Here is a 23,423-nt window from a genome sequence, read left to right on the forward strand (position 1 = left end):
ACTGGTACTATATCGAGATAATCTGGATGGTAAAAAAAAAAAATAGTTACTTAAAATTCAAACAAAGGAAGAAAAAGAAAAGGAAAAGGAAGACAGAGAAACAGGGGAGGGGCATGTTAGAATTATCGTAAACTTGACATTGTTATTATGTACTATTATTCTCTTTTTATTATAAGTTGTGCAAGACCCGTGCGGCACTACCAATGAAAAAATGTTCTTCCGTTTTCATCCCTCAACAACCAAGACACGACATAAGTTTGTTCATTATCCGTACTTCTTTCATCTACTTTTATCTTCTTTTATTACCATCGTCATGAATAATTATCAGCCATCAACAGGGCAAACTTTGCATTTCTAAAACAAATGTCTATAAATTTACATTTGGGCATAAGATTCACCCCACATATTATAATACAAGATGACCAAATGAACGTTTCGGGTTTCCCCTTTTATCAACAAAACAGAATAAATGAAACACCACAGATGAATAAACAAAACATTGGTTGGCAGGAAATAGTATGCTCCTTTATAAGGAAGCACGAACTAAAAAAGAATACTAGAAATTTCTAAAAGGTGCGCAATTAATTAAGTGAAAAGAGGGGAGGCGGGGAGGAAATGTGTAATGCAGTTTAGAAAGTGAAATATAAAAACGCGTAGACTGTTGTTAGAAAATAAATACAATGGAATTGAAAATAAATACAAAAAATAATAAATAAGGGATGTCGGTATAAGTATAATCATTAGTGGCAGCAGCAGCAGCAGAAGGAACAGTAAGTACTTTTAGTAGTAGTAGTAGTAGTAGTAGTAGTAGTAGTAGTAGTAGTAGTAGTAGTAGTAGTAGTAGTAGCGGTAGTAAATGTTGTAGTCAAAGTAGTAATGATACTGATATATAATAAACGGAAATGACGATGGATGGCCGGGGGAGTCGGAAAGGGGGGGGGGGGGGCAAAATATTTCCAAAGAGGAAATTAGCAACACATCCGGTATAGATAATATTTCCATGGTCGAATGTCAATTATATATTTAGGCCAATGAAAGATTCATTGAAACTCAAACAAATTGAAACAAAAAAAAAAAAAAAAAACAAACAAAAAAACCCCCCAAAAACAACAAACAAACAAACAAACAAAAGAAAGTTTTTTTTCTGATGAATCACATTATTTCAGTCAGTTACAATGTCAGGAGAATAACTTCTAACTTCCACTATATTTCTAATCATTTCCGCCTCCTCGAGGGATTGAATTCGTACAAACCGACTTCTATCTCGTATATGCATCTCTGTCCGTAGTCCGTAGTCAGGTACTCTGCGTACAAGGGATGATCGAAACGGGGGCGCCGGCCATTACGCGATTGAGAGGGGTATCCCCATTCACTCTCTATATTTGGTGATGTAGTTTCCACATTGTAATTGTGCTCAAAGACGTTTCTAGCTTGGATTGAAAAATACGTAACAGGTTATTGTGCCTGTACAATCTCCACCAGGACAAATAAATAGTGGAAATCGCTTGAAGAATGGTAGTTAAACTACATGGATAAGCGCAAAACTAAGTACGATAGTTATTCATTATAAATATAGACGACGTGTGAGAACACCTCATAATTTGTGTTGTGAACTATTGGAGGGTTATTGTTCAAATTTGCTTGAATGAGTTCTAAACACCAGGATCTGTAAGATTATTATTATGTCAGTTAGAGCACTCTGGAACGCAAATAATAAAAAAAATTAACTATAATGAGTTTTTCGGAGAATTTTCACTCCGTTCTAGCTGTTGAAAAAAGGTGTATGTTCATTTGCTTTCAGATACCAGGGTACCCTTCAAGTGAGGTCCTTTTACTAGCAGTTATTTTGCTGGGGATTACGCCACATTATAAGTGCGCCACAGTCAAGTTTTTGAATGGCCGAAAGGTGGTGCTGATGTCAATGGATGGCTTCCGGTATGACTATCTTACCAAGACAGACACGCCCAGCTTTGATGCACTGATCGCTTCCGGAGTGAAAGTTCCCTATGTGAACAATACTTTTTCGACACTAACTTTTCCTTGTCATTACTCAATTGTTACGGGTGAGATTAAACCCGAGTAGCAACTCCCCCCCCCCCTCTCTTTCTTTCCTTCTCTCTCTCTCTCTCTCTCTCTCTTTCTTTCTCTCTCTCTCTCTATCTATCTATCTATCTAACTATCTTTGTGGTGTGTGTGTGTGTGTGTGTGTGTGTGTGTGCTTGTGTGTGTGTTTCTCCCTCTCTCCCTCTCTCCGCGTTTTTGTGTGTGTGTGTGTGTGTTTGTGTATATGCCTTTCTCTCTCTCTCTCTCTCTCTCTCTCTCTCTCTCTCTCTCTCTCTCTCTCTCTTTCCATTCTCATCAAATTGATATAAACGGACGGATGTTATATTTATGAATATATGATACGTTCCTTTACATAAATGAATAAATTGTTATCACTACAAATTACGTACCGCATATCACGTGTCACCTATCACGGAAGTATCACATGCTGATATATTCGTTTTATTTCTAAATTATATTTTTTGTACAAAATCAATTCGCATGCCATTGACGAGATAAACATCTTTTTGTGATTTGAGACGCTTTTTAAAGCGGTTTCTTCCCTGGTTCCGTTTCAAACGACACGTATGCTATCCATGACCACCTAACAAATTTATATGAGTGTCCTTCATTATTGCCTGCTCCAAAATACGTCTTTCATCCATTTCTGTGAAACACGTCCCAGCTTTGTTCTATTTGAGGAAAGTATGATTTAAGATATCTAACTTATAAGCAAGAACTTTAAAGTACATGTTCGTGATGTTTGATAAATGAACCCTTGTCTACTTTGATATAATATAAACAACATGTTATTGAAACAACAGTCCCGCGACGTCCAGTGAACTGTCATCGTTCAACTCGACCACCACAGACGTTAACAAAAATATTGACAAATGACACAAGACCAAGTCATGGAAATCATAACATTTGTATTGGCCATATTAACGCACAGTCATCGAGAAACAAGACATTCGATATAATCGATGTCATAGATCAACACGATATCGATATTTTATATATAACTGAATCATGGTTGCGTCAGTTCGGTGATGACCCTATAATGAAAGAAATGACACCTCCCGGCTACAAGATGGAATCGTTCCCAAGAAATGGACGATCAGGAGGGGGTATCGCCATCATATACAAACACACTCTTTCGTCTAAAATACAAAACAGGCCAATTTCGTTCAAAAGTTTCGAGTGTGTCCAAACCACATTGACCTACCCTCAAATTTCATTTTTAATCACTTGTATCTACAGACCACCCCCAAGCAAAAAGAACAAACTGAGACAGAATGATTTTGCTGACGAATTTTCAGATTTTGTATCAAAAGACACATCAAATAAGCGAAAAATTTTTATCGGCGATTTTAATATTCAGTTTGATGTTGATCAGAATAGTCTCGTTAAAATTATAAAAAATATGCTGAATGAACATGGCCTGACTCAGTTAGTGACCTCTCCAACTCAAAGATTGGGGCACATCTTGGACTGGTTCATCATTGATACACCCTCGCTTGTTGAATCAATTAAAAATATCAAAAAAGAAATTTCAGACCACAATCTGATTCTGGCAACTCTCAAATGCATCAAAGAGAAAGCAAAGAAAGTCAAGATAGTGTCTAGGGATACTAAAAGAATAGACATTAGTTCCTTCAAAAACAATCTGTCAGAGGAACTAGGAAGAATGAATATACCATCAGCACAGAAAACGGATGAGGTACTGCGCAACGTCATCGACAGGCATGCGCCAAAGACAACTAGAATAATAAATTCCAGGAAACCGTCTCCGTGGTTTAACCAGAGTGAAAAAACTGCCAAAAGGGAAAAAAGGAATGCAGAGGCATCGTGGAGAAAATCGGGCCTTGAGATTGACCGGCTGATATATATAGCAAAAAAGCATAAGTATAAAACCACCTGCAAAAAAGCAAAAAGAAACTATTATAACACGAAACTGTCATCAGTGAGGGACACTAAGGAATTTTTCTCTGTTTCAAAGGAACTTTTAGGGGAAGAAAAGGGCATGTGTCTACCCACTAATATCCCGGTAGAAAAGCAGCCGGATGCATTTTCAGATTTCTTTTCGGGAAAAATATCGAAAATTCGGAACAATTTGGACCTCGTGCAAAATGAAGATATAAATTTCCACCCTTTTTCGGGTTCACAGGGATTCTCCTGTTTTAAAGAAACAACTGAAGAAGAGATTTCTAAAATAATTTTTTTCATCTTCCTCGAAGTCATGTGATTTAGATCCTTTACCAACTAATATTTTGAAATTATGTCTTCCTGAATTGATACCTTGCATAACTTATATTATAAATCAGTCACTTATCTCAGGACAAGTCCCAGATATCTATAAACATGCAATTGTAAAGCCTCTCATAAAAAAGCAAAATCTCGATGTAAATGACCTTAGTAACTACCGTCCCGTCTCAAATCTGCCATTTCTTTCTAAAATCCTTGAAAAAGTTGTACTCAGACGTCTTTCACAACACCTCCATGAAAACAATCTATGGGAAAAATTTCAGTCAGCTTATCGTTCTTACCACAGCACAGAAACTGCTCTTGCTGTGTTGCGAGTGATTTGCTTGATGTTTTAGATAAAGGTTCTGTTTCTCTTCTGACATTGTTAGACCTTTCGGCGGCGTTTGATACTATTGATCACGGTATTCTCATTAAACGACTTAATATAACTTTTGGCTTGTCTGGGACTGTCTTGCAGTGGTTTGAATCTTATTTAGATGGCAGAAAGCAACAGGTTATGATTTTAGATAAACTTTCTCGTCAACATGCATTGTCTTTTGGTGTTCCTCAAGGCTCTGTTTTGGGTCCAATTCTTTTTGTTTTGTATACTTCTCCATTATCTAATGTCATCACTGGTCATGGGCTGCGCTATCATCTCTATGCAGATGATACGCAACTTTATGCTACTGATAAAACTAAAAATCTCGAAAATATTGTGAAACGTGTGGAAGAATGTGTGACGGATGTGAAAGAGTGGATGGATGCAAACAAGTTGAAAATGAATGAGTCAAAAACAGAAGTGATGATTGTGGGAAATAGAGGGCAGTTGAAGGTGAATGATGGTCTTGAGGTATCGATTGGGGGTGAAAAGATCAAAGTTTCAAAGACTGTGAAAAATTTGGGTGTCTATTTTGATTCAGAAATGAGAATGTCAGCTCACATTTCTGCTCTCTGTAAATCTTTATACTTTCAATTGAAGAAAATCAGTTCGATCCGTCAGTATATTGCAATTGGAACATGTAAAACATTGGTTGTTTCCCTCATTTTTTCGAAACTAGATTATTGTAACTCGCTGCTTGTCAACTTGCCTCAGGCTTCTATTAAACAATTACAACTGCTGCAAAACAGTGCAGCAAGATTAGTTTTTGGCAAAAAAAAATTTGATCATGCAACCCCTTTGTTGGCATCTCTCCATTGGTTGCCCATTGAAAAGCGCACATATTACAAAGCAGCGTGTCTTGTTTATAAGTGTTTGGCTGGTATAGGACCGGCATATCTCACAGATCACGTGGTCATGTGTAAATTTGAAAATTACACTTTAAGATCATGTAATGACCAAACGAAAATTTCGGAAAAAAGATCAAGAACAAAATTTGGTGATAGATCGTTTGCTTGTTTCGGCCCCAAGATTTGGAATGAACTGCCACGTGGTCTGAGGGAGTGCAAGTCTTTGCCTACTTTTAAAAAGAATCTCAAGACACATTTTTACTGTATTTGTTTTTCTTGACTCTATATGAATCCTTGATTTGGCTATGAATTATTATTGTTGTTATTATTTTTTTCACTTAAAATTGATATTTATATTGTAAAGTGCCCAGAGCTTGTGTTTACACGAGAATGAGCGCTATATAAATGTGTATTATTATTATTATTATTATTATTATTATTATTATTATTATGATCTATGAATTTGTTTCATCTCCAGGGAGGTATGAAGAATCTCATGGCATTGTGGACAATACAATGTTTGACCCAGTCTTTAACGCCACATTTCATATGGGCAATTCGGAAACACGATGGTGGGACGGTGCTGAACCTATTTGGGTGAACGCCGTGAAATCAAGACTAAATGTTGGTAAGACTCCCGGAAGTAAGCGACTGTACTCTGAAAACAAAAACAAATTAAAAATATTTTGACCAGAAAATTCAATTCTTTAAATTTTAGCTTTTATATTGAGCAATATCCACTAAACTTGCTCAAAGCGCTTTACAAAAGGTTCCTGACCAACATCAACACGTAACATTTAGAACCAGACATGACGCCTGTTAGGTGATATTACATTTTTTTCCCGACAGAGACAAGGCTGTTAACTACCAGGTACTCATTTTACACCGTTATAGGTGAGAGAATGTGAGTAAAGAGCCTTTTACAAAGACTCAAATATGCGCTGAGCGAGGCTAGAACCCAGGACCTTTCGATCCAAAAGCGCGTGTCATAGCACACGACCACATAGCCGCACATTCTTCAAATATCGATTGATTAAAATGACCCCCATTTTGTTAAAAACTCTCAAACCTGGTATTGAAAATTTGAGAGGTTTTGACACGATGAGGGTCACTTTAATCGATCGACATTTAAAGGACGAGGTAAGGTTATATTTTATATCAAACCACGGGTTCCTTGATCAGAATCTTGCCTATCGAATAAAACTATTGTCTGATAGTGACAACGGCATAGTTGACCATTAGCTGTTTGATAAGACAGTAGTAATCGTATTATACTTTTTTAGTACAAACATTTACTTGATGCTATGTTACAATTTAAATCACATAAACATGTTAAAAGGGGGATGAAATAAATTATTTCTTTAAGCAACAATCTCTGTGATATACATACATTCAGGAAATCAAAATAATGCAAAAATGACTATAATATAACAGCCGGCATCGATTTACAGTCAGTGTGTGTGATAATACAGACACAAGAAGGATTTCAAAATCAAGTTAACAAATTCGTTTATTATTCTGAGTTTGAATGTAGTAGCAAAAGTGAAAAAGTACTGTCTGCCATCATTCGTTATATCATGTTTAATATTACATAACAATAAACTAGGAACAAATCTACCATCAAATCTAATATGTCATTACTTAGAGATTGAGTTATTTAGAAACCAGAAATTTTATATTAACAAACGAACATTGAAACTCAAATATGTACCCTACATTACAGGGACCTATTTTTGGCCAGGAAGTGAGACTAAGATAGGCGGACGAAATCCTGCAGAGTGGAGATCAAGATCTTATGACGGGGGAATCCCTTATCGTGAACGTATTGATACACTCATTAATAGCTGGCTGGTGGGACAAGATGTTGACTTGGGTGTCATCTATTTCGATGAACCTGACCACAGCGGACATCTTCACGGACCAGATCATCCAGAGATGGCTAAAGTTATACAAAAAATGGATGAACTTTTGGGTTATTTTATGTTGAGTCTCGAGAATGCAAATCTCAAGGTATACTTATTTGGTATGAAAAGTTAGCATAGTAAAAGAAAAGCAATTGCAGTATAATTCAAATATATTGGGCAGATCTGTCTACTGCTACGAAAATTCCGTAGAACTACGAATTTTCGACTTCATTCTGAGATTTTTAATTCAATAAAACTTCTTGAAAACGAATTTCTGATGCCAGAGCTAGTCATCTTTGCTTCAATCAATCTTCCTTTTCTTCCTCCTCATAATCTTCCTCCTCCTCCTACTTCTCCTCCTCCTCTTCTTCCCCCACCTCTTGCTCATCCTCCTCCTCTTCCTCATTTTCATCGTCATCATCATCATCGTCTTTCTTGTAAACTTCATTTCGTAGAAAATCACATATTTATTATCATTAAAAGTACCATCAATGGTCAAATTTTTCACTGTATTTTAAAACAGGACAAGGTTGACTTTATTCTGACAAGTGACCACGGTATGACCACTATTGACCAGAATAATAGGGTAAGATTGAAACCATAATTTAATTTTGTTGCTTTTTGTTCATGATGCTGATGATGATGATAATGATGATGTCGATAATGATGATGATGATAATGATGATGATGATGATGATGATGATGATGATGATGATGATGATGATGATGATGATGATGATGATTATGATACTGATTATTGTTTGTTTTTTTGTGGGTTTTTTTTTGTAATTCTGAGAGATGGCTAGGCTTATTACATTCTGTCAAACTAATCAAAGAACACAGGGGAAATATGCAGCGTCACATTTGGTATTTTACATCTTACGTTTCAAATGTAAATACAAAGATATGAACTCAATTTTTAAAATTAATGTTTTACAATATAGATACATTCTATTATCGAAAATGCTAAACAAGTATAACACTCTCGGAAAGATAATTTAAATATAAATATGTTTTCACACCTCATCCATAATTGAAAAGTGACTCTGACGCAAACCCCCCCCCCCCCCCCCCCCCCCCCCCCCCCCCCCCCTCCCCCCGGTGCTCTTCGTTTTGTTTTACTAACCTCTCAACCGAATTTATGGCCGCACATTTTTCGGCATGCCGGAGTTGACGTCAAACTACAGATGTTTTGTCAGCTATTAAGGTTTTAGTAATCTCTCACCATATTCCATCAAAAAGGTTGCAAGCATTATTAGTATATCGTTATTATAATATTAGAGTTTTACTGTTATTTTCTTACTATCTTTGCTAACATAAGTTGCCAAATTTGTACTTGCGGTTGAACTTCTGAAAAAAGTATTATTCAATCACGTAAAGATTTGTATGATTCGGTTGACATTAATATATTCTTAAGATCTATAAGATCCAGTCGCCTAGGCATTCCATGAAGGAATATAGATAATCCATCAAACAGGATGTCTGGTGTCAACAGGAATCACCCATGTTGTCAAATGTGAGCAAATTGGGGGTTAATAATTTTGCCCAAGGAAAAAAAACGAAAGTGCCTGAAGCCGGGCTCCAACCCGGGACCTTCCGGGTAACAGTACAATGCATTAACCACTCGGCCACTTCTCCCCCCGCAAAAGATAACGTAAAAAATGATTGTCCTCCAAAGCCATTAAGCCCCTGGAGCCTGAGGATATCCCGGTATCTATAACATAAAACGGGCAATAGCAAATGTTTGCTACCCTTAAGATAGGTCGCCAGTATATTGCAAGGTACTCCTCGCCGGATCTAACAGAGCTAGCTTCCAAATTACCAAAATGAACTATCGAGATCCCCAAAAGATATCGTTAGCTTTTAAGTAACTAATCTTGTGTCAAAGTCGCATATTAAACGGTAAGCAAACTATTCCAGAATTCTCAAATATTTTATCACGAGAAAGAAAATAGAAGATTACAAAACGATAATTAAATAAGGGACCAAAAAACCCAACAACAACAAAACAAACACCCCCCCCCCCCCGCCCAAAAAACTGCTCTTTCATCATCCTCTAAATCATATAATATAATTGTCTGTGAAAGGTCAATGATAACACAACGATCCTGGCACTGAGCCGATAATTGTCTTACACCAATCAGTAATTACCTCTTTTCACCACGCAAATCACAAATGTCAGGACAATTTTAGTAATCGTTTCGTTGTCGCTGAAGTATCAAAGGGACAAATTAGGGAGTAGGCACTGATTGTAAGATAACTGTCTGAAAAGTGAGCATGAAATATTGTCAGATCAAGCTTAGAGAAAAATTCAGGAATGTTTTATTTTCTTGTGATTTTATCTCGGCTATGTCTGGCACTGCTTCATACACACTTTTTTCAGATCCCAGAAGCAAAAGGCTATGTGGTCTAGTGGTATGACACTCGTTTTCAGATCGGAAGGTCCTGGGTTCGAGCCTCGCGCTCGGCGCATAGTTGAGTCCTTGAAAAAGGCTCTTTACTCACATTCTCTCACCATACTCAGGTGTAAAATGAGTACCTGGCCGTTAACAGCGTTGTCTTTGTCCGAAAAATTGTAATATCGCCTAACAGGCGTCATCTCCCGTCCTACATGTTAAATGTTGCTGTTGACCATGGACCGCTTGTAAAGCGCTTTGAGCACATTTAGTGGATATTGCTCTAGATAAAGCTCAATAATAAAAGCAAATTAGATGAAATATATCTATTGAAATCTGCGCTTCTGTTCTAGGTTATCTCTAAAGGAATAACAATTTATGCAGCTCGTATCTTGTTGAATCTTAATTAGTTTTGTTTTGGGTAATGTAGGCCAGGAAACTATTGTAAATCCGTAATCTACGAGTATATCATGAACATTAGAGTAACGATTGCGCTTTACATTTTTGGGTATTACTGTGGTCTATCTATGGCACTATCAACACATCTCGATTAGTCTGAGCTATCTATTCGTTAGCAATGATGAAAACTGTATTCATCTGGGCATCTTGACGTCATATCTATTTCTGTTCCGTTTCAAAACTCATTGGAAGTGTGAAAACAGTCCTCAAGACAAAGAATTGACAATGAGTGAGTTACTTATTGAATCATAAGGTGACATAATATTTTTAGTAGCATGGACAGCGTGACTCAGTGCTATGGTCTTTGCTTCGTACCCGAAAGGTACTGAGTTCGACTATCCGCCTGGAGCAAGTCGCTTAGCCTTAGCTCAGTTTGCGGCGCTGCACTGTGGCTTACGCCTAGGTTATTCCAGTCTTCCATTGGACTAGACCCTAATGAAGAATTTTTCCTTAGGGACGAATAAAGGGAATAAAGTGAACAATGTTTAGCAGATTCTATTATTACGGGGCGTAACAGAGCGAAGATGGATGATCTTTATTGATGACCAGCATTTATTTAGACTAGAAAATAAGATGCCATGACTTTGAAACCAAAAGATCAGATGTACCAGGTATGCATCCAATTCTTAGCAGGACAGGTTTCACACTTTCAAGGAGATTGAAAACGGTAATTTGGCAGTACACTGATGTTCCCTTTGTTTGTTTGTTTTTTGTTTTTGTTTTTATTTTTGTTTTTTTTTTGGGTTTTTTTTTCTGTATTGCAGCTTATCGTCCTATCAGATTTGGTTAACAGTACTTTACTCAAGAGAGTTGTCGGAGGAGGTGCTGTTGCAAATTTGATACCGCAGGAAGGAAAGGCAAAGGAATTGGTCGATGCCTTGTCAGGAATTGATCACATGACCGTCTATCTGAAAGAAGACATTCCTGAGGAATATCACTACAAAAACCATCGACGTGTGATGCCAGTTGTAGCTGTGGCTGATGAAGGATGGGAAGTTAGAAGGGTGAGTCTTTGAGAAGGCACACATTGACAAGCTTCGGCTGTTTTAAATTCATACTACTACCACCACCACCAACAATACTTGATCTTTGAGCTTTTTTATATATAGCGCAATATCCACTAAACGCTTTACAAGGGGCCCCTGGCCAACAGGAATACATAACATGTAGATCGAGACATGACGCCTGTTTGGCGATATTACTATTTTTTTCCGGTAGAGACAACGCTGCTAACGTACAGGTACTCATTTTACACCTGAGCACGATGAGAGAATATGAGTAAAGAGATTTTCTAAGGATTCAACAATGCGCTGAGCAAGGCTCGAACCCAGGACCCTCCGATTCGAAAGAGAGTGTCATACTACAGGATCACATAGCCGCACAGACCACATACCCGCATACAAAAACAACAACAACAACAACAACAACTACTACTACTACTACTACTACTACTACTACTACTACTACTACTACTACTACTACCACTTCTACTACTACTACTACTACTACTACTACTACTACTACTACTACTACTACTACTACTACTACTACTACTACTACTACTACCACCACCACCACTACTGTTACTACTACTACTACTACTACTTCTACTACTACTACTACTACTACTACTACTACTACTACTACTACTACTACTACTACTACTACTACTACTACCACCACCACCACCACTACTGTTACTACTACTACTACTACTACTACTACTACTACTACTACTACTACTACTTCTACTACTACTACTACAACTACTACTACTACTACTACTACTACTACTACTACTACTACATACTACTACTACTACTGCTACTACTACTACTACTACTACTACTACTATTACTACTTCTACTACTACTACTACTACTACCACTACTACTACTACTACTACTACCACTACTGCTACTACTATTACTACTACTACTACTACTACTACTACTACTACTACTACTACTACTACTACTACTACTACTACTACTATTACTACTACTGAGGAAAAAGGCCTTTCGAAACTAAGATTTTCTTTGATTTACTTTTAGTTCAAACATGACTTAAGGGCTTTACTTGCAAAGATACCTGAATTGTACGTACACATACTTGATATTTGCTTGCCAATGAAAAAGATACTTTCCACATGTTGCTATCCCGTGTTACCTCAATTACTCCAACTGTAAAACATAATTCTTCTTTTCATTTTATCAAATATTGTAATAACACGTTTTAAAGACTTATGAATTGAAATAAATAAAAAAATAATGACAGCTGACACTTCTTGGTTCGAGAATTTCTAGCTTTCTGCTTTATACTATGACCGTTTAAAGACTATTATTCTTTAAATCGATTTTTATTTGCTTCTCTGCATTGAATGGTCCCGATGCGTGCCTTATTTAGGTAACTAAATATACTTCTTTTGAACGTGGACTAAGGGTTAAGATAATTATGCGACAGGAACTTTTATGGCATTTCTTCTTGAAGATGAAGACTGCCTTTCCTTTTCTTTGGTATACATTACTCTATACGGTAAATCCGAAAGGTATCAAGACATTTTACTCCCCCATATCCTGCACCAGATATTCGGATGAATTCCTATGTCATAAGTCCAAAGGATGAAGTAAAACTGTTTATCTATCACGTCTCGGAAAAAATAAATCCAACTCTTTAAAGCTTCACAATTTGTAAAGAATTTATCATTGTATATCCCTCATCAACGTTGTCTTTCCACAGTCTAACTATACCTGGCCAATGAAAGGAAACCACGGGTACAGTAACAAATTCATGAATATGAAGCCGATACTCATTGCATCAGGTCCATCCTTCAAGAAAGGAGTGGAGGTGGACCCCGTTCAGAACGTGGACATCTATCCCTTGCTTTGTCACCTGCTCAAGATTACCCCCGCTCCAAACAACGGAAGTTTTGAAAGAGTTCAAAATTTCCTGAGTAATAGCAATGCCAACTCCGGTAATTGTGTCACAATGAATGCATTACTTGTTACATTGATATCATCATTTGTTGCATTGTCTAATACGATAACCATCTGGTTATAATATATAGTGTTAATCACGTTTCCTCATATACAGTTTATTCATATACTGATCCTCTCCACTGCTGTATGCAGGATTCATCATCCACTAATTCGGAAGAAGGTATTGTAAAAATATCTTTTAAAAACAAAACAACAACAAAAAAACCCAACAACAACACTGTATCACCTTCATTTGCATTAAGCCAGAATATAGCAATTTATTCTTCTTTGGCCTCTTAAGAGTCTTCTATTAATTAATGCAGTTTCTCTTCCTTGATTGAAATTCGTTGTACGTTTTGTGTTTCCACTAATAAACATAAATAAATAAGCTCCATTTATCCAAAAAAGAATTAGGAAAAGAAAAAAAAAAAAAAGACCCAAAATATTTTAAGCAAATGCTGTAAAATGCGGAGTTTCAAAAGTCCCGAAATGCACAACGTTGTTCTTCATCATCCATTCCCAATTTCTGCCAATAACTGAAACAGCATTGTCTCAGTTGTGAGTAACATTCCATTACTTAGATAAGAATGATTCAGACGATTGTTAAATCCTTTGTTTAGGTCGTAATATCATGCGTTACAACGAGTTAGTCTACTATGTTTAGTAATTGTAAAACGCCTCACAGGCGACATGACTCGTCCTACGTGTTACGTTTTGCTGTTTGCTTGTGACTCCTTGTAAAACACCATGAACACATTTAGTGAATATTGCACTATATAAAAGCTCAAGTGTAATTTTTCTTTTTTGGTTAGTGTCGTCATTCATTTACGTTTAAAATGTCTCTTTTGAAATAGTCTAACTGCCAAAGCAAGATATGCAGATGTATGCTCTTCAAATTGATTTTTAAACGAATTTGATAATATTCTTGGGGATACTTTTAATGAATTAAATTGATATATATTGCAAAATTTTTGATAAAATATGTTTCCTTTGGTTATGTAAATCTTAGGTAGATAGAGTCATTATGTCATATTATGTTTCTAACGATATACTTTTACATTATTGGATTTAAATTGAGCTCTTTTAATTGAGCTTTTTTATAGAGCAATATTCACTAAACGTGCTCAACGCGCTTTCCAAGCGATCCCTGTTCAACAGCAACACTTAACATGTAGGACGAGACATGACGCTTGTCAGGCGATAATACAATGTTTTGGGACAACGCTGTTCATTTTACACCTGGGTACGGTGAGAGAATGTAAGTAAAGAGACGTTTCCAAGGACTCAACTATGCACCGAGCGATGTGAACCCAGGACCTTCCGATCCGAAAGCGTCATACCACTAGACCACATAGCCGGACAATATTGTGAAGTTTATTCAGCATTATACAGCCATGGAATTCCGCCAAATTCGTGTTCATATTTTGTATGCAAAAATAAAATAACTTACAGCCACAACTAAAGTAAGAACTTGAAACAAAACTGGAAATTCCCAAGTAAAAATGAACTGTATGGCCGCTTTGCTCATTGAATCGCCTGCTCAACACCACAACCATGTGCTTCTAAATCAGGTCTTGACATAGTCCATGAATGTTGGAATGCATGATTTGAGATAAATATCATGGAAAAGTAAACCTTAAGAAAACCAATATTCTTGAAGACAGCATCTCAATGAGAACCAAAAGTCTTGACGTCACACCTTCATTTCTTCCGGTTCAAAACTCAGTGGAAGTGTGTAACCAGTACTTCGGAGGACTAACAATAAATAGGTTAGGGGGTTACATATTGATTTATAAGGTGGCATAGTATGGGGCATAAAAGGGCGAGGGCGGATGGTATTTATTGACGACCAGCATTGATTTAGGCCAAAAAATAAGATGCTACCACTCTAAAACAAAAAGATCCGTTGCACACAAGGTGTGAGTCCAGTCTTCCGAAAGGCTGCTTTATCACTCCAAGGAGATTGGAATCTGTATTTTGACATTTCATTATTATTCTCCATTATATATATATATATATATATATATATATATATATAATATATATATATATATATATATATATATATATATATATATATATATATAAATTCCTGATTATATACCCGATTATTAGAATCAACAAGTTGCTGTAGACTTTTCACAGGCATAAGATTTTTTACTTTGCATATAAAATACCATAATCTATAATTACAATCAAATTTTCTTGCGTTGAAAATTAATAAGGATCCACCCACGAGAATAGAAATAGATCTGGACAAGTCTAAGCAACTGTCACCTTCGTCATAAGAGCCTCTCAAATATATTCAAATTGGTTTACGATCTCATGAGCTCTGCCTGGCAGCTTACCCCACGAAACATGTGTCATAACGAAAGGACTGTTTACCGAAATAATTTGTTTTGATATTTTGGGCATAACCAATATTGGTATGTATAAAATTATATTTTCTTTCTTTGAAAATAAATTACTATAGTTTAAATATATTTTTGGGAGAGTATATGAAGAATTATGAAAGTTTCTGTTGCCATGATCTGTATTGTCTTGCTTTCAAGGCGATAACTCTAGCCTTTGTTAACAACTCTGCTTATGTGTCGGTTTATTCCTTGTAGAATAATCTGAGAGCACGTTCTTTTATTTTCCCAATTCTTAGTACTTGCTCATTAGCACAAGTGCCAGGTAAGTGGGCAAAATTAAAATTTGATAAAATAAACTCGCGGAAGATCGTGATTATTTATTAGTTGGAGAGGTGTCTTCCTATTCTATTTAAAACGTTTTTCGGTTTGAGGCTTTCCTGCATATTTCTTTGATGTGTGAATCAACTTTCAATTGGAAGTCAATATCAGTTCCAAGTAGCCCAACAGTATCTCCACATGGTATTTTTACTGAATCAAGACAAAATCTTCTTCTTCATCCTATCCTCTTGGTTCCTTGGTGGAATTACATAAGGCGCCAACAAAGTTCCTCTAGGCATCTCTGTCCTGGGCCAACCAGCTTATCTCACTCCATGTCTCTCCAGCTTATTTCATTTCCTCTTCGACTGTCCTCCTCCAGGTGCCCAATGGTTTGCCTCTCTTTCTCTTTCCCGGTGGGGACAATCTTTGTGCTGTGGAAGGCAGTCTGGACTTTTTCATTCGGAGAACGTGACTCAGCCATTTCCATCGTCCTTGCTTCCACAACATTTTGAATTCTTGTTCGCCGGGGGCTTTTTAAATACAGGGCATTGAGAAAATCACCATTGTAGATTAATGCGCTACCCCATATGCCATAAATAACAATGTGAAATTGAATGTAATTTAATATACGAAAACAGATAAAATGGACGTTTCGTGTTTCCCCTTTATCAACAAAACAGGACGAATGAAACACTAAGACGAATGAGATAATGTGGTAGTGGCGTTATTAAGATGAAACTTACATTCAATTTCACATTGTTATTTATTTCTTCGAGCTTGGAGCAGCAACATTTACATTACCCCATATGCCGAAAGTTTGCTAATTAGTATGTCATGTGATAAGCAAGCAAATGCTTTAGATTAAAAGTATTTTCTGAATCCATGATTTCTCTAAATGCACACAAATACCCGTGAAAAATATTTTCAGAATGTTGGAAGAGACCTTTTTCAAAAAGAATATTTGAAATACTTGGTGCATAATACATCTACTAAAGGGTCTGTAATGTTTTATGTCAAAGGGGAATAACTTGTGCAAATTCTGGCTTTTTCTGATAGATACATTTATTATATTACATAAATATCGGTTAGTACAGATTCAGATGAACCAGCTTTAGAAAGTTGAGATGTCATCTTCTCCTGTAGCTTTTTTATCATCAAGAACAGTGACAATTTATTTGACTGTTCCCTGGTTAGTTTTTTAAATACAAATATCGGTTAGTTTGAGTAGTTTTCTTTTATTGCAAGGATGAGTTTTTGGAGTCAAGGACTTTATGTTTTCCAATACCAGTGGCAACATTTACAAAGAATCTGTTAAAATCTGGACGCACTTCGTGTGTATTGTTTACAATGTTATCACCTATTGTAAGAATGACTACTTGTGCGCTTGTTCTTTGATGTTTTGAGGGGAAAATTTTGATTGTATGCCAGAATTTAAAATTAATTTTGCTCTCCAACATATCTATAAAGAATATATTTACGTATGTATTGAATTTGTTTTTAGTTTTGTCACCTCATGTCCGATCTTTCAGCTCAGCTGATTTGTATTTTATTCTTTGAATATTTATTGAAAACCATTCTTTTCTATAGATAGAATTTTGTGGTTTCCACGAAAAAAAAAGGCATTGAAATGCCTGTAAAACTATAATCGTTTAAAAAGTTTATTGTAGTATGCAATAAAATAGATTTCGAAGCAAAAGTTGGAGTCCTCAAACAGATAAGGGAGGTTCTAGGATTGACAGAAAAAAAATGCTTATTTGAATACTATTATTATTATTATTATTATTATTATTATTATTATTATTATTATTATTATTATTATTATTATTATTATTATTATTATTATTATTATTATTATTACTATTATTATTATTATTATATTATTATTATTATTATTATTATTATTATTATTATTATTATTATTATCATTATTATCATTATTATTTATTATTATTATTATTATTATTATTATTATTATTATTATTATTATTATTATTATTATTATTATTATTATTATTTTTGTTGTGTCATTATTATATTTTATTATTATTATTATTATTATCATCATCATCATCATCATCATCATCATCATCATCATCATCATCATCATCATCATTATTATTATTATTATTATTATTATTATTATTATTATTATTATTATTATTATTATTATTATTATATTATCATTATGTTATTATTATTATTATTATTATTATTATTATTATTATTATTATTATTATTATTATTATTATTATATATAATAATAATTATTATTATTATTATTATTATTATTATTATTATTATTATTATTATTATTGTTATTATTATTATTACTATAATTATTATATTATTATTATTATTATTATTATTATTATTATTATTATTATTATTATTATTATTATTATTATTATTATTATTATTATTATTATTATTATTATTATTATTATTATTATTATTATCATCATTATCATCATCATCATCATCATTATTATTATTATTATTATTATTATTATTATTATTATTATTATTATTATTATTATTGTTATCAATAATATGTTATTATTATTATTATTATTATTATTATTATTATTATTATTATTATTATTATTATTATTATCATCATCATCATCATTATTATTATTATTATTATTATTATTATTATTATTATTATTATTATTATTATTATTATTATTATTATTATTATTATTATTACTATTATTATTATTATTATTATTATTATTATTATCATAGTTTTAAACTGCTATTTGTTTACAGCCATATTGGAAACTTTATTCACTGTGCTATATTTTACAACTTTTAACAACTACCGTGTACAGCGATCTATTTATAATACTAATTTTATGAACAGACTCAGAGGGGGTAGACGAAAACAACGCCCTATAACCACCATCATTGGTCATCGGCCAACCCCACGCCCGCTCCCCCAACGACCTCGATCCTCGCTTCAATTTATCAACACTCGTCCCCCATCCAATCTAATCACTTCAATGAATAATCCTCAACGTTCCTTGACAAATGTCAACTCTGTCCGTGACAGTCAGTGTGAAATTAACCACAACTATGACAACTCGCAGCAACAGCACTGTCTTGAGCAACAACAACAACAACAACAACAACAATAACAACAACAACAACCTGCACGTAGCGATCATACGAGTTAAGAATCGGATTACTAAATCGTGCCGTAATAAAACTCAAGATTTAATCGACATTATTGAATATCATAAAATTACTATTTTTGTCATCTTGGAAACATGGCTTAATCATTCATATGATGATCCAGTTATGAAAGCAATTACACCCGAAGGCTTTTTATAAAATCATTTCCACGCATTGGGAGGAAAGGAGGTGGAATTGCAATTATTTACAACTTGTCACTCTTTGACAAGATATCATTCCACCATGATAATTTTAGAAGTTTTGAGTACGCTGGATTTGCCATTTATGAAAATTATTTTAAAAAGTCGTTTCACTGTGTCTACCGCCCACCACCAAGCCAACAAAACAAAATATCAATTATTGATTTTTTATCAGAGTTCTGAGAATTTATGTCTATGCAATCCATAAACAAAAAGCATAATATTTTTATGGGTGATTTTAACATTGATTATTTCGGAAACAAAAATGAATCGAAAGTATTTCGGAAGCTTATTGGCACAAACAACTATATTCAACTTGTAAGCGGTCATACAAACAACCATTGCCACACAATAGATCATGTCATTACCAGCGGCGTGGCGTATTGACGGCATATGGTGGTGCCATGATTAGAAGAAGAAAAAAAAATTTAAAACAGTGAACACGATCAAGAGGAGAGAGCACATGTTAAAAACTCTCTTTTTTGGAAGGGTGTGTGTGTGTGGGGGGGGGGGGGGGGTCGATGGTTTCTACGAATGGACAAAACTCACAAAAACAAATAATTCATGAAAACAACAAGCCACAACATTGAGATACAAGTCCCGTGTGAAAAGGTCTTTGTAATTATCCTTTGTCCACCATTTAAAGGATTGGATTTGGTAGATAATGCAATCAATATGTGATAAATGTAAATCAAAAGAGAAAAAAAACCTACGACAGAAATTACTTACTTTTAGTACTTGTAAAGAAAATCTGCAAATCTTTTTATAATTTGTTTATTGAAATCTGGAATGGCATCTATTTCAGCTTTGTGAATTGATAGAATCATCAACAAATTTAAAATCTCCTGTTTCATATAAACACTCATACGCACGTAGCATCAACTCGGCACTAAAAGCAAGAAAAATGTTGGTAAATTCGTCCACAATGCTTCGTTGCAAAGAATTACTTTATTCAATAATCGTGAAAAAGAGGTGGGGGGAGGGGGATTTTGATATGTCATATTTTTAAGTTTTATGTTGTTTTTCTTTGCTGCTTACAAATAAACTTGATAATGATCAAGTGTTTTTGACAGTTAATGTAATATTTTGGATGGCCGAAGTTACCCTAATTATGACGTAAACGGTGCAACATTGGCGCATCCCCCCCCCCCCCCCCCCCCAGTCCAACGGTGGAGCTGTCAGATCCTGACACAAGTCGAGGGGTTTTCCGCTATTTGAAGATAGTATAATTCGACCCAGTTTCTCGCTCAATCAGCTGTAGCGATACTAATGGATAGAGCATTAACTGGAGCTTGGATTGCTTTGCACCACGGTGTTGATTTTGTCACTTATTCGCGCAGTGATGTCACCAACACACGAGTCGGCGCAGTGCGTGAATCGGAATCTTGAATAGAGCGGAGACTAAAAAGGCAGTATGTTGTTGGCGAGTTGGCGAAAGACAGTGGAGTTAAAATTTCTCAGTTTTATTTTCAATGAAATTATGCTGTTAATGATTTTTAAAAGATTGGTGCGGTGCCTGGCACCATTCGATCCAATGGCCCCACGCCACTGGTCATTACAGACATTGAACATTCTCTCTCTTCACCTGTCTCAAATATTGATAAATTAATCTCTGACCATCATTTAATTGTGTTTTGCGGTTTATTTCCAATGAAGCACGAAGTAAAAAAGATGATAACATCTCGTAATTTGAAGAATATAAACATGAACATTTTTAAACAAGACCTTGACCATAACATTAAAAATAAACATGATGCGAATGGTCTCCACGAGTCAATTGTTGTTACGGTGGACAAGCATGCTCCCTTAAAAACTAGTGCAGTAAGAGTGAGACGTCAAGCGCTCGGGTATAATACCGAAATAAAATTGAATGGATTAGCCAGGAGGCGGGCAGAAAGAAAATTGCTCAAGTCCAGAGATGCTTTCGATAAGAAGCCGTACATCGCGGCTAGAAATGATGCGAAAGCCGTCAATTTCAGGGCCAAAAAGAAATTCTATGAAGACAGCCTCAAAAACGTGGGACGTTCGAGACAATTCTTTGCCTTGACCAAGGAACTGCTGGGACAACAGACGCAATCAGCTCTCCCATCTTTAATCGATCGTGCAGATCTACCAACTCGCTTTGGTCAATATTTAAAAGAAAAAAAGGATACCATCAGGAAAGAACTCTCGTCTGAATCGATCCATACAACATTTGACAAGTTTCATGATGATTCATTAACACATTTTTCAAAGATTACTGAAGCTGACTTATGTGATTGCATTATGTCGTCTCCAACTAAAAGTTGTGATTTAGACCCCGTAAATACTGCCATTCTAAAAAAGTGCAATGATGTAATTTTAACACCATTTACATGTATTGTTAATAATTCGTTGCAGTCAAGTGCTGTACCAGACATTTACAAAGTTGCTCATGTCAAACCCCTTTTGAAAAAACCTGATCTCGATAAAGAGAACTTTAAAAAAAACTATCGCCCTGTCTCTAATCTTCCTTTTCTCTCTAAGATCTTAGAAAAGCTTGTTTTGAAACAATTACTGTCTCATCTTAAAAATAATTGTCTTTAAGAAAAATTTCAGTCTGCTTATAGGCAACATCATTCGACGGAAACTGCACTTGTTAGGGTTGTTAATGATCTCCTCTCTGTTATAGACAATGGTTCATGTTCTTTGCTGAATTTGCTTGACCTATCGTCTGATTTTGATACTATTGATCACAATCTTCTTCTCAAACGTCTTGAAATTACTTATGGTGTGTCTAGTGCAGCGCTTGATTGGTTTAGGTCATATTTATTTAATCGTAAACAGATTGTTACGGTGGATGAATATAGATCTGAGGAAATCTTTCTTGATTGTGGGGTTCCCCAGGGTTCAGCACTTGGACCCGTTCTTTTTGTTCTGTACGTTGGCCCTCTGTCTAAAATCATCAGAAGTTTGGTCTGTCTTACCATCAATACGCTGATGATACGCAATTGTACTGCGTTTCCAATACGAGAAATTTACAAGAAGTATCAGCCAATAGTAAAATTGTATCCAAAGTGTTAAGAAATGGATGAATGAGAACAGACTGAAACTGAATGATGATAAGACGGAGGTACTGTATGTGGGGAACAGGAAGTGGAAAAGTGAAACAGATTTGAAGTTCGGGGATGCCTCAATTCAAATTGTTGACAACGTGAAAAACCTTGGCACATTCTTAGACTCTGGACTGTCGATGGAGCATCAGGTTAATAATTTGGTTAGATCTCTCTTTTTCCAAGTAAAAAGATTGCTTCCATTAGACGGTTCATATCTGAGGATGTGACCAAGCACCTGGTTGTGTCCCTCGTACCGAAATTGTATTATTGTAATGCTCTGTTGTTTGGCATTTCGCAATACAATCTGAAACGTCTTCAGATTGTCCAAAACAGCGCTGCCAGACTAGTATTCATGAAGCGTAGGTGCGACTCTGCCGGGTCTCTACTTCATGACCTGCATTGGCTGCCTGTTGAGAAAAGGATTAAATTCAAAGCTTGCGTTTTAGTGTATCGTTGTCTTGAAGGTACTGCCCCTTCCTACCTTTCGGAACTAATTGAAAGATATTCAAAACCCCACCCCTTACTTCCGGCCAGTGATTCCACAAAACTAGTTGTCCCTCGAATTCGGAAAAATGCTGGAATGAGATCATTTTCTCATTTCGGACCCTCTATTTGGAGCGCCTTACCGCAGAGCATTCGTGAAAAAGAATCTTTGTCTATTTTTAAACGTTCACTTAAAACATATGTATCTGTTTCGATTTTAGTAGATGGTATGAGAAGCAAGATAGGTTTGGTTTGTGTTGTGTGTTGTGTTGTGTGTGTGTGTGTGTGTGTGGGTGTGGGTGTGTGTGTGTGTGCTTGTGTGTGTAAATAATTATATTTCAGCCAAAGTAATTTGTAATTTAAGCGCTTAGAGTCTGGTATCTCGGAGTTATAGCGCTATATAAGTTTTCAGCATTATTATTATTATTATATTATTATTATTTATTATTATATTATTATTATTATTATTATTATTATTATTATTATTATTATTATTATTATTATTAATAATAATAATAAACATAATAATAATATTATCAATACTATTTTTATTATTATTATTATTA

At 35.1% G+C, this 23,423-nt stretch overlaps 1 protein-coding gene across 1 annotated transcript in view; it reads left to right on the forward strand.

Moving 5' to 3' along the window:
• The window catches only part of LOC144963940 (uncharacterized), a 69,186-nt gene that overhangs the window by 410 nt on the left and 45,353 nt on the right, over positions 1 to 23,423 (forward strand). The window contains exons 2-9 of the mRNA XM_078897883.1: positions 1,802 to 2,063; positions 5,993 to 6,142; positions 7,238 to 7,524; positions 7,942 to 8,004; positions 11,038 to 11,277; positions 13,013 to 13,326; positions 15,902 to 15,927; positions 16,303 to 16,441. Coding sequence (XP_078754009.1) covers positions 1,802 to 2,063; positions 5,993 to 6,142; positions 7,238 to 7,524; positions 7,942 to 8,004; positions 11,038 to 11,277; positions 13,013 to 13,326; positions 15,902 to 15,927; positions 16,303 to 16,441 — 1,481 coding nt within the window. The remainder of the gene's footprint in view (positions 1 to 1,801; positions 2,064 to 5,992; positions 6,143 to 7,237; positions 7,525 to 7,941; positions 8,005 to 11,037; positions 11,278 to 13,012; positions 13,327 to 15,901; positions 15,928 to 16,302; positions 16,442 to 23,423) is intronic.

Source organism: Berghia stephanieae, chromosome 2 (genome assembly GCF_034508935.2).
Source record: "Berghia stephanieae isolate SIO BIC M18660-M18661 chromosome 2, UCSD_Bste_1.3, whole genome shotgun sequence".
NCBI classification, from domain to species: Eukaryota; Metazoa; Mollusca; class Gastropoda; order Nudibranchia; family Aeolidiidae; genus Berghia; species Berghia stephanieae.